Below are 13,747 nucleotides of genomic sequence, written 5' to 3' on the forward strand. Positions count from 1 at the left end.
ATATAGAAGCAACTCTTAAGAGAGGCCTCACTACAGATAGCCACATGGATCTAGTCATAGATTAGAAAACACATGTAGCTTTCATGTTTACCTTAGAGCCTCCATTCTCCTCTTGTTAGACCATTCCCATAAAATATATGCAATTGTATATAGGCTCCAAGTTTGTTTCTTATCCAAAATCTCCTCCTCTTGTGACTACTTAAATTAGATCTTGTCTTTTGCATTTCCATATTCCTTGATAAGTTTGAAATCTTTTTTCTTACCTTCTTTCATTCCCCATTAAGAAGTCATGCTCCCCTTAATTTCTTCTCTTCTTGTTCATCTTATGAGGGAGAAAACTCATGGCATATCATATGAGGCTTGAGTTATCGTTGAATCAAAGAACTTTGTGTATCTTCCTTGTTTTTCTCATTTCTTTCTATAATGAATCTATAGATACTTATTTCTAAGGTGCCACATGGCACTTAGAGGACTATGCAATCTATTCCTTGCTCTCCCCTTGCACCTCCTCTTTGATTTTTTCTTCCTAAAAGTGGGCACTCTAACGTCCCTACCATCATCCATGGAATGCCCGCTAAAAAAATTCGACTAACAATGCAAGAAAATCTCCCCACATAGCCTAGTAGTAACAATCTATAGGGGATCATGAAGTTCATAATTTTGATTTCCTTGCATGTGTCAACCTTCTTCATGAAGAGCCAACTCATGCTTCCTTCATCACCAGATCATGCTAGCGTAGATCTTTCTCCATCCTCTTCACATGAGAAGCCATGATGTTCTTGAATGCCTCTCCCTTGTCCCTTACTCCTTCTCCCACCCTCCCCTCTCAATCACTCTCCTACCACTAAGACCACTCCTTGTCAAAACCCCCTCCATTTCCCCACTTTTAACAACCTCTCTGACCCATCTTACTCCCTTGCTTCCCATGAGGGAGAGAAAATGGTTGGTTTAGGCTCACCCACGATCCCTGTGCATGTGTTTGGGAAGAAGCATGGACTACCTATGTGTCTTCATTAGCCTAAAATGCTCTACCCTTGGAAGGCCACCCCATAGTAGGTTTCCATCACTCTAAGAATGGTTCAATGTCTAAAGCGATCATTTTGTCGATTCTCCCACCATCAATATCTACCTAGCTACTTCCAACAATAGATGTAGATTGACCCATTTGTCTGTTAGTTTCATTCAATCAAGACTATGCCCATGGAAAGTGTCTATGAAAGCTTGGCTTTTGTTGTCAAGCATGGTGCATTTATTTATGGGAAGTTTTCATGGCTCTTTGAATGATAGCTATTCGTACTATTGAATCATAATCACATTGGTTCCTCTCTTAATTGCACTAATCCTTAAGTGCATTGGCTACTGTCATTCACAAGAAAGTATATGCTATTAACATGAGGATTATGAGCCGCTATTTGACTCCATACCATGAAATGTTTTTTTTAGAAGTTGGGACATGGTGGGTTAGGTGACGTTTATGTAGGTGTCCTTGATAATGGGACCAAAGTGGTGGTGAAGTAGTTAGAAGTTGAGGGAGACAAAATTCCAATGGGCTTACACACCCTTGAGATGCCCACTGCTTTTTTTAATGATGAGAGATGGTAGGTAAAGAGCTATAATTCAATTATTCTTAGAGACTCTACCCTTTGGTTTTGTAAGTTCTGCAGTGTTGCATGAGAGTTGAAACTATTCTATTTCATGCTGGTCTAAACATTGTGCAAATGTTGTTTTCATAATGACATGCTAGCAAAAATGGGTCTACGAACATACATGGCAGCTTATAAATACATTTTCTATCAAAATGAGGCCAAACGTATCTATTAGCATTGTTGGTGTCTCTTAGAGGAGTGAGCAATGGCATTGACATGGATTAGTGACAGCCAAGATAGCAATCTTACCACCAGTAGTAGAAACAAAAAGTATCTACTCTCTAGTTGGGCATTTGAGGTTCTGGCACAAGGAGGAAGAGTGGCTAATGCTAATTTGAGATAGTGGTGAACAAATTATGATCTCTCTCTCTCTCTGTTTGTATGTCTGTTTGTCTATCTGTTTGTCTCTCTCTCTATATATATATACTCAAAAGAAAACAAAATTTGTAATAGAAAAGAAAATTACAAGAAAAAGCATCAGCTAGAGGAGTGGGAGAGGGAGAGCAGAGAGACGAGAGAGAGAGAGGGGCGTGCGCATGCACGCGAGAGAGAGAGAGAGAGAGAGAGAGAGGAGGGATAGCGAGAGAGAGAGAGAGAGAGAGAGAGATAGAGAGAGAGAGAGAGAAGAGAAAGAGAAGGAGAGGGGAGAGAGTGGGAGGGAGAGAGTGGGAGGGAGCACAAGAAAGAGGGGAGAGAGTGGGAGGGAGAGAGAAATAGAGAGAGAGGGAGAGAGAGAGAGAGAGAGAGAGAGAGAGAGAGAGAGAGATCAGAGAGGAAAGAGAGACAGGGGGGCACGCACGAGAGAGAGAGAGACAGAGAGAAAGAGAGAGAGAGAGATAGAGAGAGAGAGAGAGAGAGGAGAGTGGGAGAGAGAGGCACGTTGCCGCAGTAGCGAGAGAGACAGAGAAAGAGAGAGAGAGAGAGAGAGAGAGAGAGAGAGAGATAGAGAGAGAGAAAGAGAGAAGAGAGAGAGGCGCACTACCGTGGCAATGCAAGAGAGAGAGAGAGAGAGAGAGAGAGAGAGAGAGAGGAGAGAGTCGGGGAGAGAGAGTGTGCACGAGAGAGAGAGAGAGAGAGAGAGAGAGAGAGAGAGAAGAGAGAGAGGTGCGCTCTCAAGGCAGCGAGAGAGAGAGAGAGAGAGAGAGAGAGAGAGAGAGAGAGAGAGAGAGAGAACCTCCCTTTCAAATTTTGCAAACTTCATTTAATGGGGCATCCTAGCTTTTAGAACAACTATATTTATGTAGCTAGGCAAAAAAGCATTGGAAATTGAAGAAACAAAAGCTTCAGACTTAACTTCTATTTTTTGTAGTGGATGGACATCATCAAATCTTTTTATGATGCATTAGTACACTCCTCTAGGTCCTATATTTTGAGATTGAGACAGAAAATGTGTAACACTCATGAGTTAGTTGATTTCTTGCAAGGTTGTTTGCTTCCAATTTCGCTATGGTATGCCAGATTGTCTAATTTTCATTATTCATTGAATTATTTTTAAGCTGTCATCAATCTCCCTCTCACTCTTAATGATGATCAAGAAAGATTCTAGAACAAATACAAGAGTTGGAGATCTAGAACTGACACTTGTCCTTCTAGATTTTGGACCACTGTTCCCATGGATGGCCCTAACGCGGGATCTTCAAAACACATAGGAAAGTAGCTTGGGCGCTTTGTTTGCTTCTTCCACTCTTCCTAATAACTTTACAACCTCTTGGAATAGTGGTGGAGAGATGTATTTTGATAGGTGCTCATATGCACTCTAAGTTAAAATGCAACCTACATATACTAGAACTTTAGATATTTTGTCTATACTAGACCTTTAGATATTTTGTTGCAAGGCACTATCTCAAGGCACTAGTCACCCATAGTCACCCATCTCTATGAGTTTTGCTTTCTCTCCCATGTGTTCAATTTGACTATTGATGTAGATATGCTTTTATGATATGTGTTTTTGGATGGATGAGTCAATTCATATGGCCATGATTTCGGGTTTTGCTCTTGTCTATATTTATTCATTTGTGAGGTGCCACATTAGGGCAGTCCCACATGATGCCCCTCCTTGAAGTCTCTCCATGCCTTACCACCCATATCGTGCCCATCACATCCTTCGAGAGCTGCTGGCTAGATGACATTGAATTTTACCTACATCTTTTACTCTTACCCATTGCTCCTCTTCCATCATTTAGCGAATTTCTATTCCCTTTTCCCCTTCATTACTAGAATCATAGAATCGCATCCCTTCAGGAACTATTCGACCATCCACAATTGGTAAAGCCTACTATAGCTTGATTGTGAGCTATGATGGAGGTTGATGTGCTTGATATATGGATGGAGGCCATACTGAAGGTTACTTCTAGTATAGACTCTCAAAACTCGTAGAGCTTTGGCTTTTGGGGATAGGGCTTGGTTAGATTTGGTAACATCTCAAAAGAAGATCAAAGGGAGCAAGAATCGAGTGACGATATGGAACATTGTAAAAAAGCAAAGAGAAGTAGAAGATGGATCACTTTCACCCCCACCCAAGAAATATGCAAGCTTTGTATGTTTGTCAAAGGTTAAGGACATGAGGTTGATTGAGTGAAGTAATGGTAGCTTTTAGATCAATGGTTGATTGAGTACAAATGATGCCAACTTTCAGATCTACAAGTTTAATCTTCAAAGGGAAAGCTATAAACATTGCCCTTCAATACGTTCAGAGGAGTAGCTTTCTCACATACACAATGGCGAAATATACACAAAAGTGAAGGCTGAAAATAGTTTTCTCCTCCTTAGTTGTGAAAGCCAAAAGAACTCTAAGTATAAAAGAATAGGTGAAGCCTATATGTGGGTCTCAAACCAAACTCAGCTAACTAAGGTGGCATACTAATTGAGCCACTAACTAGAGTACATAAAGATAGCTGTCATCCAGCTATTATTCATGGGCGGTGTACCAACCGCATTTGCAGCTAACAAGTCGGTGACATAAATGCACAACAGTCACCCTGGCATATCATGAGTGAAGCTCGATATCTCAACATGCCTTCATTTTTCTTGCCCTAGTTCTTCCCAACTGGGAGGAGGCGGCAGGGGTGGGGGAGGGGGAGGAGGAGGGAGAAAGAGAGGCTGGAGGCCAAGATGTGGCGAGCACCACATGTTTGGGGTTTCCCAACATGTGGTGCATCCCACATCTTGGCGTTTGGTTATGTTAGTGCTTACGTTAGGTTAGTGGTCCAATTAGGTTAGGTTAGTTTATTTATATTAAGTTAATTAGATTAAGTACGTTAGATTTATTTTAATTTTGGTTAGATTAATTAGTTTAGTTTAGTTAGATTTACTTTTGTTTAGTTAGATTAATTTAGTTCTATTTAGTTTAGTTTATTATACTTAGATGAATTACATTAATTTAGTTAAATCTAATTAATCAAATTAATTAATTAATTCAAGTTAATCTATTTAAATTAATTAACCATTTAATCATATAAAGAATTTAATTAATTAATTAAATGCAATTCATAAATTATTAGATTAAAAAAAGATTACTTACATATTAAATTAAGATGAGTAAATTTAACCTATTTTAATTAATTTAATCTAATGAAATTAATGTAACTTAATCTATTAAAAATAAATTAATCTATTTAATTTAAACTATTTTAATCTAATTAAATTAATTTAATCTATTTAAATTAATTTATTTAATTTTAAATTAATTGATTGAATTTAAATTAATTTATAATAAAATTTAGTTTATCTATTTAAACTAATTAAATTAATCTAAATTAAATCAATCAAAGGTAATTAATCAATTATTAGATTAAAATTTAAAATCTAATTAGATTTTAAAAATATTACTTGCATATTAAATTAAGATAGCATTTCTTCACTCGCAACAAATGAGTGGACAACTTGCTTCATTCATCACTTTATCTTTGCCTTTGCATAGATCCACAAGAGATTTTCAATTCATCAACACAAATGAGAAACAAAAAATAGCATTCTTACTAAAACAAAAGGACAAACTTCAAAACCTTTTGAAAAACATTCAAAGAGATATCAAATTGATAGCATATGCTTGGCAACATTCACATCTGAATACAACCACACAAAACACACATGCAAAAAAAGAAAGAAAGCCAACATAATAAGGTTTGTGAAGTTTAATAAATTCAAGGATCCAGAGAATTACTACCGAGAAAAATTGCTGCTATACTACCCTTTCAAAGACAATGAGAACCAAGAATTACTAATACATGGAAGTTGGCAAATGGCATACTATGCAAACATACAAAATAATGAAGAACATAGAGAGGAATATAACTATCAATACAATGAAACAATAGCAGAAGAGAAAATAGCACATGACAGAACAAAAAATGAAGACACTAAGAACAACCAATACATTGTGCAAAATGAAAGCAATAAACAATACTACGACATTGTATTGGACATGCCTAAATTACAAAAGCAAACAAGGACATATAATTTTGCAATAAGCATAAAACAACAAAATTTATTAGACAACAGTTAATACTTCAAAAAGCTTCGAACTTTGAACAAAGAGCAAAGAGCAGTATTTGATGATATTATGTTGCATAAAAGATTGCACCCTTCAGCAAAATTGAATTTGTTTCTCACAGGAGGGGTAGGAAGCGAGAAAACTTATTTGCTTCTTCTACTTCGTTACTACAACCAAACCATAGTAGATATCAACATCGACTTACCAAAAGTTTTGATGCTTGCATATACTGGAAAAGCAGCACGCAACATCAATGGCAACACAATACACTTTGCATTGCACCTGCCAACACATACCAAAACTTTACTTCTCTTCCATGACACACTAAGCTCGTTATACGAACAATTACAGCTCATTGTTTTTTACGAGATCTCTTTGGTGGGAAAGAGAACTATGGACTTTGTAGATTTGAGAATGAGGGCATTGAAATGCAAGCACACCAAATATTTTGGCAACATCGATGTCATCACTTGCGGAGACTTTTACTAGGCAAAGCCCATAAAGGCTCTTGGGTTTTCAAAAAGAACAATGACGAGACCTCGAGTCTATGGCTAGTACTTATTGGCACACAAAACCACAATTCTATGAACTAAAACATACGATGAGACAATATAGCAATAAGTTCATAAATGCTTTAAACTCTTTCAGAAATTGCACACACACACAAGAACAAATTGATTACATTAACAAAAATTGCTTGCACCCCATACCAGCAGACCACACCTTTCCACACCTATACTACACAAAACTCTGAAATAAATAGGCATAATAAAAAGGTATTGGAACTATCTTGCAACAAAAAACACATTTTCAAAGCGATTGATCACTTCTTCGAGTCATTGTGCACCCAGGCGAAATTGTTAGACGATCCTAAAGTTACGAACGGTCTGCATACAATTATAGAAATGAAAGAGGGAATGCGAATTGAACTTTGCTCCGGTAATATCAACCAACAAGACTGACTTGTAAATGGGGCGGATGGGATTTTCATGGCAGCTTCCAATTACAATGGAAAACAAATTGTATGGATATTGTTTCCACTAGAAGATATTGGCTTTCAAACTAGAAAAGATAATCAACAAGCATACACAACATCTATAAGCCACCAGTGGACACCAATATTTAGAGTAACAAAAGAAGTTCAGATAGGCCCTTCAAAAACAAGCATTCTCACACATGAACAATTTCCAATACAACGTGCAACGCAAGAACAATCCAGAGGGCTCAATGACTAACAATGGAAAAACTAGCTTTCTTCCCAAAAGGAGTACGTGCACATGGGTTGGCATACACAGCTTTATCTAGGGTTAGAGAAATCGAAAACCTTTACTTGGTGGAGCCATTGCAATCTCAAAACTTCAATGTTGACAATGATGTCAGAAAAGAAATGGGCTGCCTCTCCACCCATGCATCTTACAAGACAATAATGCAAACATGCTTGGAAGATTCAAACAATAACACAATTCTCATTCAATCATTGAACACAAGATCCCTACCAAAATATGAGGAAGATCTGAAAGCAGCAACACATCTTATGGATTCTGATGTCGTTTACTTACAAGAAACACAAACAAAAAACCCTAACAAATTCTTTGGTTTAAAATTCAAAACAATTTGTAACTACTCACACTCAAGATCATGCACACTTGTTCGTGGAGAAATAACAATAGTAGGAGAATACAGTTACAATGAAAAAGGATTAGGAATTACAAGGATTGAGATTCAAAAAAAAGACAATATGTACACAATCGTCAATGTCTATAGACCACCATCCACTAAATATAAAATTTTCATAAAATACCTTCAACAATTACTTGGTGCCACAAACAATACACAATCTAACACAATTTTGATAGAAGATTCCAACATTGACATGTTGAAACAAACATCCGAATCAACAAACTTTAGAAAAATGATGAACAACTTCAATTTTAAATTACAATTTCAAGAACCAACAACTACTTATGGATCTCAATTAGATCACATATGGACAAACAATAGGAGATCCAAACATAAAAGTAGGAAGATCATTCGCATATTGGAGTGACCACTCAATCACATTTTATACACATAACTTTCTCTAAGGAGGGCCTTAGTGGTTTGCCACCTTGTTTTGGTATAGAAAACATGAGGCTATGAGGCCCTCTATGCATGCTCTAAAAGTTCACACACCTTTTCGTTGATAAACTCTTACTCAGAAACAAACAAAGCTGTCATGCAGACAGCTTCTTATTGAACAAGCAAGAAGACAACAGGTGCTTTCCTTGCAACTTCAGGTAGATTCAAGTATCGGCAACCTTTTGTAATCCTTGCATTACAAGGGAGTTTCTAATGAGATCAAGGAATCCTCTTTGTCACCGTGAATGCTCCATCCAGCACTAGATTATGTCCACTGATATACCGAGCATCTTCACTCGCTAAAAACAGAGCTGCTTTGGCAACGTCTTCAGCCCTGAATTTCGCACCGCGAAATCCATTACACTCGTCTATCAAATCAGGCGCAGATTGAACTGTGCTGTTCGGAATTACCTCCTGCAAGAAGGAGATGGCAAGAGGAGTAGCTATTAATCCAGGAGATATGGCGTTTACAGAGATCCCATGCTGGCTGAGCTCGCTTGCTGCAGATCTTACCAATCCAACCACTGCATGCTTGGAGATGTTGTATGGATGACCAGCCAAACCGCCCAACAGTGATGCTATTCTGGCTGTGCAGATGATGCTTCCTTTCTTAGTGGGTATCATCACTCGAGATGCATGCTTCGTCCCCAGAAGCACCCCTCGCACATTCGTCGCCATAACGTTCTCGTAATCGTTTATGTCCAGTCCGCCCAAGGTAAAGTTCGCAGCTCCCACTCTGCCGGCGTTGTTGAACATAACATCCAGGCAGCCATATCTGGTCATGGCAAGGTCTACAACTCCGGAGACTTCCTCTTCTTGAGTTACGTCGCAATGTGCGTACGCCACATTCTCTCCTAAGGTGGAGGCCAGTTGCTGGCCAAGCTCATCTTGAACGTCGGAAGTATCACTTTGGCGCCCTCTTTGGCAAACAGCTTGACCGTTGCCTCGCCGATTCCGCTTGCGCCTCCGGTGACAATGCACACCTTGCCTTCAAGCCTGCAGATACGAAATGTATCGCTCAGAACAGAAACGTTTGCGGAACTTTGGCAAAGTAATATACAGCTCTTGGAGCCAATTGCGTCTCGATTAGCTGCATGAAAAAGATTTTGAGCAATTCGACCTTTTGGATTGAGGATCACGCTGGTTTTTACAGAATTGTCGAAAGAAGCCATGTGGGTTGGAATTCTTGTCCGTCCAAACTTTCAGAGATGGAGATTTCCTGGGCAATGGAGGCCACATAAGAAAGCTTTTGCACAAAAAATTCACAGCTGTATGTTGAGGTAAGAGGAGTGAGGAGGTACTCACACAAATCTCGTGAGCAAGCCAGAGAATGCCATGCGAGCGTTGCTGTTGAAGTTGATGAGTCCAAACCACTCTTGTGTGGTGTGGCCAGATGCACAAGCTTTGCTTACATACCGACTAGGGGCTTAGCACATGGGAAGAAATAGGAGTGGGTGTGGCCAATGCACAAGCTTTGCTTAGATACCTACTTACTACACTAGGATGCACTATGAATACAAGGGGCACACACGTGCCTACAGCACTGCCCCCAAGTGGCACACACGTGCCTACAGCACTGCCCCCAAGTGGCTGAATAGAACTCGAGTTGTGATCCGCTTTCAAAGGGCCTTAAAAAAGAAACCTTGTAGTAGCTAGAGCTCTCTGCCCCTAACGGGGCACTGCTAAAAATCTAATATTAATTGATTTTTTGGCCTGCCCTCGGGGTAGCCTTAGTAACGCTTCAAATTGGGCAAAGCAAAAATTAGGCATTTTTAGAATTCTTGGAAGTGCATTTTTCCTATTAGACAATATGTTGACTCTTCTTCATTGGACTTGAATGCAGACTTTAAAGTGATTGACTCTCTCTCTCTCTCTCTCTCTCTCTCTCTCTCTCTCTCTCTCTCACACACACACACACACACACACCTCTTTCACCTCTTTTCTCTAGTCTCTTTCACTCATCTACCTAGAGTACAAGATCAACGTCACCTTTTTTAGTCCTGTACCTAGAGTACAAGATCAACATCATCTTTTTCACTCATCTACCTAGAGTACAAGATCAACATTATCATTTTCCAGTACACATGTGATCGATCCATTGACGCAATCCACTCTACTAATCACATAATTTCTCTTAGTATTCTATGGCACCACATTTCTCAATACCCCCAAGCAACTTTACACTTAGACCTATAATGACATTCCAAAAGGTAGGGCCTTATTGGGATCCCCACCTTGTTGATCTTGGGCAAGCCTTATGAATGATTAAATATTATTCACCTTGTTTTGCCTTTTAATGCCATAGCACATGTAACACAATTAATAATTATCATACTTATCACTTGTGTCTCCTTCATTTGATTTAATAGAGTGCATGGCACATATGATTTTTAAGTATGTCACTATGGAAAGAAGTCATGAACGTCGTGCAAAAGTGATTTTCAACTAGTATGTGTTTGATATGAGTGCATGGAAAAAATGAATTTTAAGTATATCTTGGATCCTAAAGAAGAAGAGAGTGATTTTGAAGTTAAGTCAATGATAGAAAAGGATGCCCAAGTTTACATGAATAATGCATTATCGAGTGGATAAATGCATTATCAATGCATGAATGACATAAATACACATACCACAATGACTATTGTGACATGAAAATATAATATCTATTATTGTGATGTTAGATTTGAAAATTTCATATTCAATTGATTATTCATGCTGTTTGTCTTACCAATGTTTTTTAAGGTTTTGAAGTGAAAGTTGCAACTACAATTTATACCTTTGCTGAAGGAGAAAGAAGATCTAAAATAGTGGTGAAGAATTCTTAATGCCAAGCCATAGATAGCTCCAAGGATGTGGAGGCCAAGGTCGATGACAAAGTGGAAGCACAAAAAACAGAAGCCAAAACATGGTCAAAGATATTGATTGAGCATAAACCCCATAAGGTCATCTAGGATAGCTTAAGGAGACAAGAAGAAGAGGAAATAAAGATCTCAATCTCATGATATTTGGGATCAAGGGGGAGAAATCCAACACTTTGTACATAGCAAGAAAATTAATACATAAGAATTTTGAGTCGAGAATGGATGGAGGGTGGGGAAAGATACAAGGGAAAGAACGTTTATCATCAAGCTAAAAAATGTGTATGTAACATGGGGTGTCCTAACCAAGAGGGCTATCTTGAAGGGGAGACCTATACATCTTTAGTAAGAATTTCACCCAAATGCTCCCCAAATAGAGAGTGACCAAATAAACTAAGGCATCAAGATGGTGGTAGACTTTGGCCTCTTGTTGACACAACTCCTTTAGACTAATTTTATTACCCATCCTTCAATATCTTGAAGGGGGAGACCTATCATCTTTAGTGATGATATCACCCGAATGCTCCCCAAATGTAGATAGACCAAAGAAAACAAGGCATAAAAAGGGTCATGGAATTTGGGATCTTGTTGACACAAAGTTAAAAACTCCTCCAAACCGATTTTATTACCCATCCTTGACTATTTTTTACTTTGAGTTGGATGTTTTTTGCACCTTCTGCTTTCCATGGAGTTCTCTAGTTATCATAGTTTACCTTAGATTTATTTTTTGTGTGGTTAGTGATGGAGAAGAAGTCCTTAATTTTTTGTTGAATGTGTCCATAGCTTCCATATCTTATGGATTGTAGTAAAATGAGTTGTGGATTGAAAATGTGGCACAATGTTGTATACTTGATCTTAATAGTATTGAATATTGTGTATACGGATTTTTGTATGTTGATAATAATTTTTATGGTGTTGCTTTGTCTTTTACATGCATGTAGATACTCATTTTAGTAGGCCTTGTGTTTGACATTGGATGAACAAAATGATAGAGCACCAATGGCTTTTATAGCTACCTATATCCACCTCACCATACCTAGAACTACACAAGAAGTATCAACACAAGATCTTTATACACACAGCATGCCACTCTTGCATTCACTAGGCATCTCCCTCTTCATAGAATTCAATATGCATTATGCTTTCAGGGATATCTTGGGGAATAGCTACTCCTTCCCATTCTTCGTCATCTAACTTCAGTATAACTGACCAATAAGATTCATGTTCCACTGACCACACTATTTCTGCATTAAAGTCTTCATATGAGAAACTCTCTACCTCTGGACCAAATTAAATTGACAAATACATTTCAACATATTGACCCTCTTAGAATCTGAAGCTCAAGATCTCCGAAGGATCAGTAGCTGTGTGGGCTTTTGATGAATGTTTTTATATCGGCACCCAAAGCATATGTCCAACACAAGAAAACATCAGACATTTACATCTAAGTCATCATTCCCAACATGTAAGTTGTAATCAGCCATCCTAAACTAGCCATCAAGACACAAAAAGAAAAAACATAAGGATCCCAAGATAATAAACAAGTGCCCAACATAGAAGCCTTAGGTCTTTAGTTTGCCATCATCTTTGCACCTGTAGTTTGTCTCCATATACTCATCAAATGCATTTCAACACTCTTAGCCAAGTCATTTATGGTCAACCAAGCACTCTATTTCATTCTCTCTACAGCTTGTTGTCTTACAGAGGTTTAGCATTGCAATAGCAAGTGACTCTCATTCCCGAAACGGTGATATCCACTATTAGTAGAAGAGATACACCACTTCCTGTTCACAGCATTTTTACGATGATTAGATGGCTTTACTCCCCTTAGAAATACGGAGCGTAGGCTATAAGCTAGGACTGGATAAGGAGGGGCAGTTTGAGACTTGTGCGCGCTGTTTTCCCTACTAGTGGCTCAGGAGGAGAGATGCTATTAGTAGAGTTCCCTGGTGATCTCCTCTTGGAAAGTCCTTACTACTTCCCTAGCTTAGTCGTAGGACTGCTGAGCTCTTGAACTCAAGGACATGTGAACATAGAAAGCCCCTTGGCTTATCATTGTTGGCAGCATCGCAAGCTATGCTTCTCATTATTGGCTTCTCATTGTTGGCAGCATCGCAAGCTATGCTCTTGGCTTCCTATTGTTTGCAGCTTGGCATGATGTTAGAAACTGCGCTTTGGTCCCATTTGTATACTTTCTTGGGTATGCTATGACTGTGTAACTGCGCTTTGGTCCCCTTCAGCATTTTCAATAAGAGTTAGGGGAAGTATTTTCATTAACAGTTTCGGTTGAAATAGAAGGAAAACACAAGGAAGTCCTCGTTGGAGTTCACCTTTAAAATTTATTGACACCTAATGTTATTGTACATGGAAGGTTGCCCAGTATATCCTTTTACTATATTGCATGCACTTTGACATTTTATGTCACAAGGGGAGAATTGGGGTCTCAAAAGGGCCTCCAATTAGTGTTTCCTAATTTCAAGGGATTAGAGAGTGATTTGAGGTGTACCAATGAGAGTGCTAGAAGGTGTGGGGCAATGGTATGTTGAGGTGGAGGGTGGGCAGGCCTGTAGAGAGCCCCTATTGATTACTCCCCTTACACTAGGGACCACCCAAACCATCCCCCTCCCTCTTAA

At 38.7% G+C, this 13,747-nt stretch overlaps 1 protein-coding gene across 1 annotated transcript; it reads right to left on the reverse strand.

Moving 5' to 3' along the window:
- Positions 1-8,462: 8,462 nt before the first annotated feature.
- On the reverse strand, positions 8,463-9,593 carry LOC147883840 ((+)-borneol dehydrogenase 2-like). The gene is made up of 2 exons (XM_087398871.1): positions 9,562-9,593; positions 8,463-9,244 (listed from the first exon to the last, which is right to left on the reverse strand). The coding sequence occupies exons 1-2, from the start codon at positions 9,591-9,593 to the stop codon at positions 8,476-8,478; spliced, it is 801 nt and encodes a 266-aa protein (XP_087254997.1). The 3' UTR covers positions 8,463-8,475.
- Positions 9,594-13,747: the final 4,154 nt, after the last annotated feature.

This window comes from Dipteris shenzhenensis, chromosome 27, assembly GCF_047967505.1.
Source record: "Dipteris shenzhenensis isolate YYH24624 ecotype China chromosome 27, Dip_SZ_1.0, whole genome shotgun sequence".
Classification (NCBI taxonomy): domain Eukaryota; kingdom Viridiplantae; phylum Streptophyta; class Polypodiopsida; order Gleicheniales; family Dipteridaceae; genus Dipteris; species Dipteris shenzhenensis.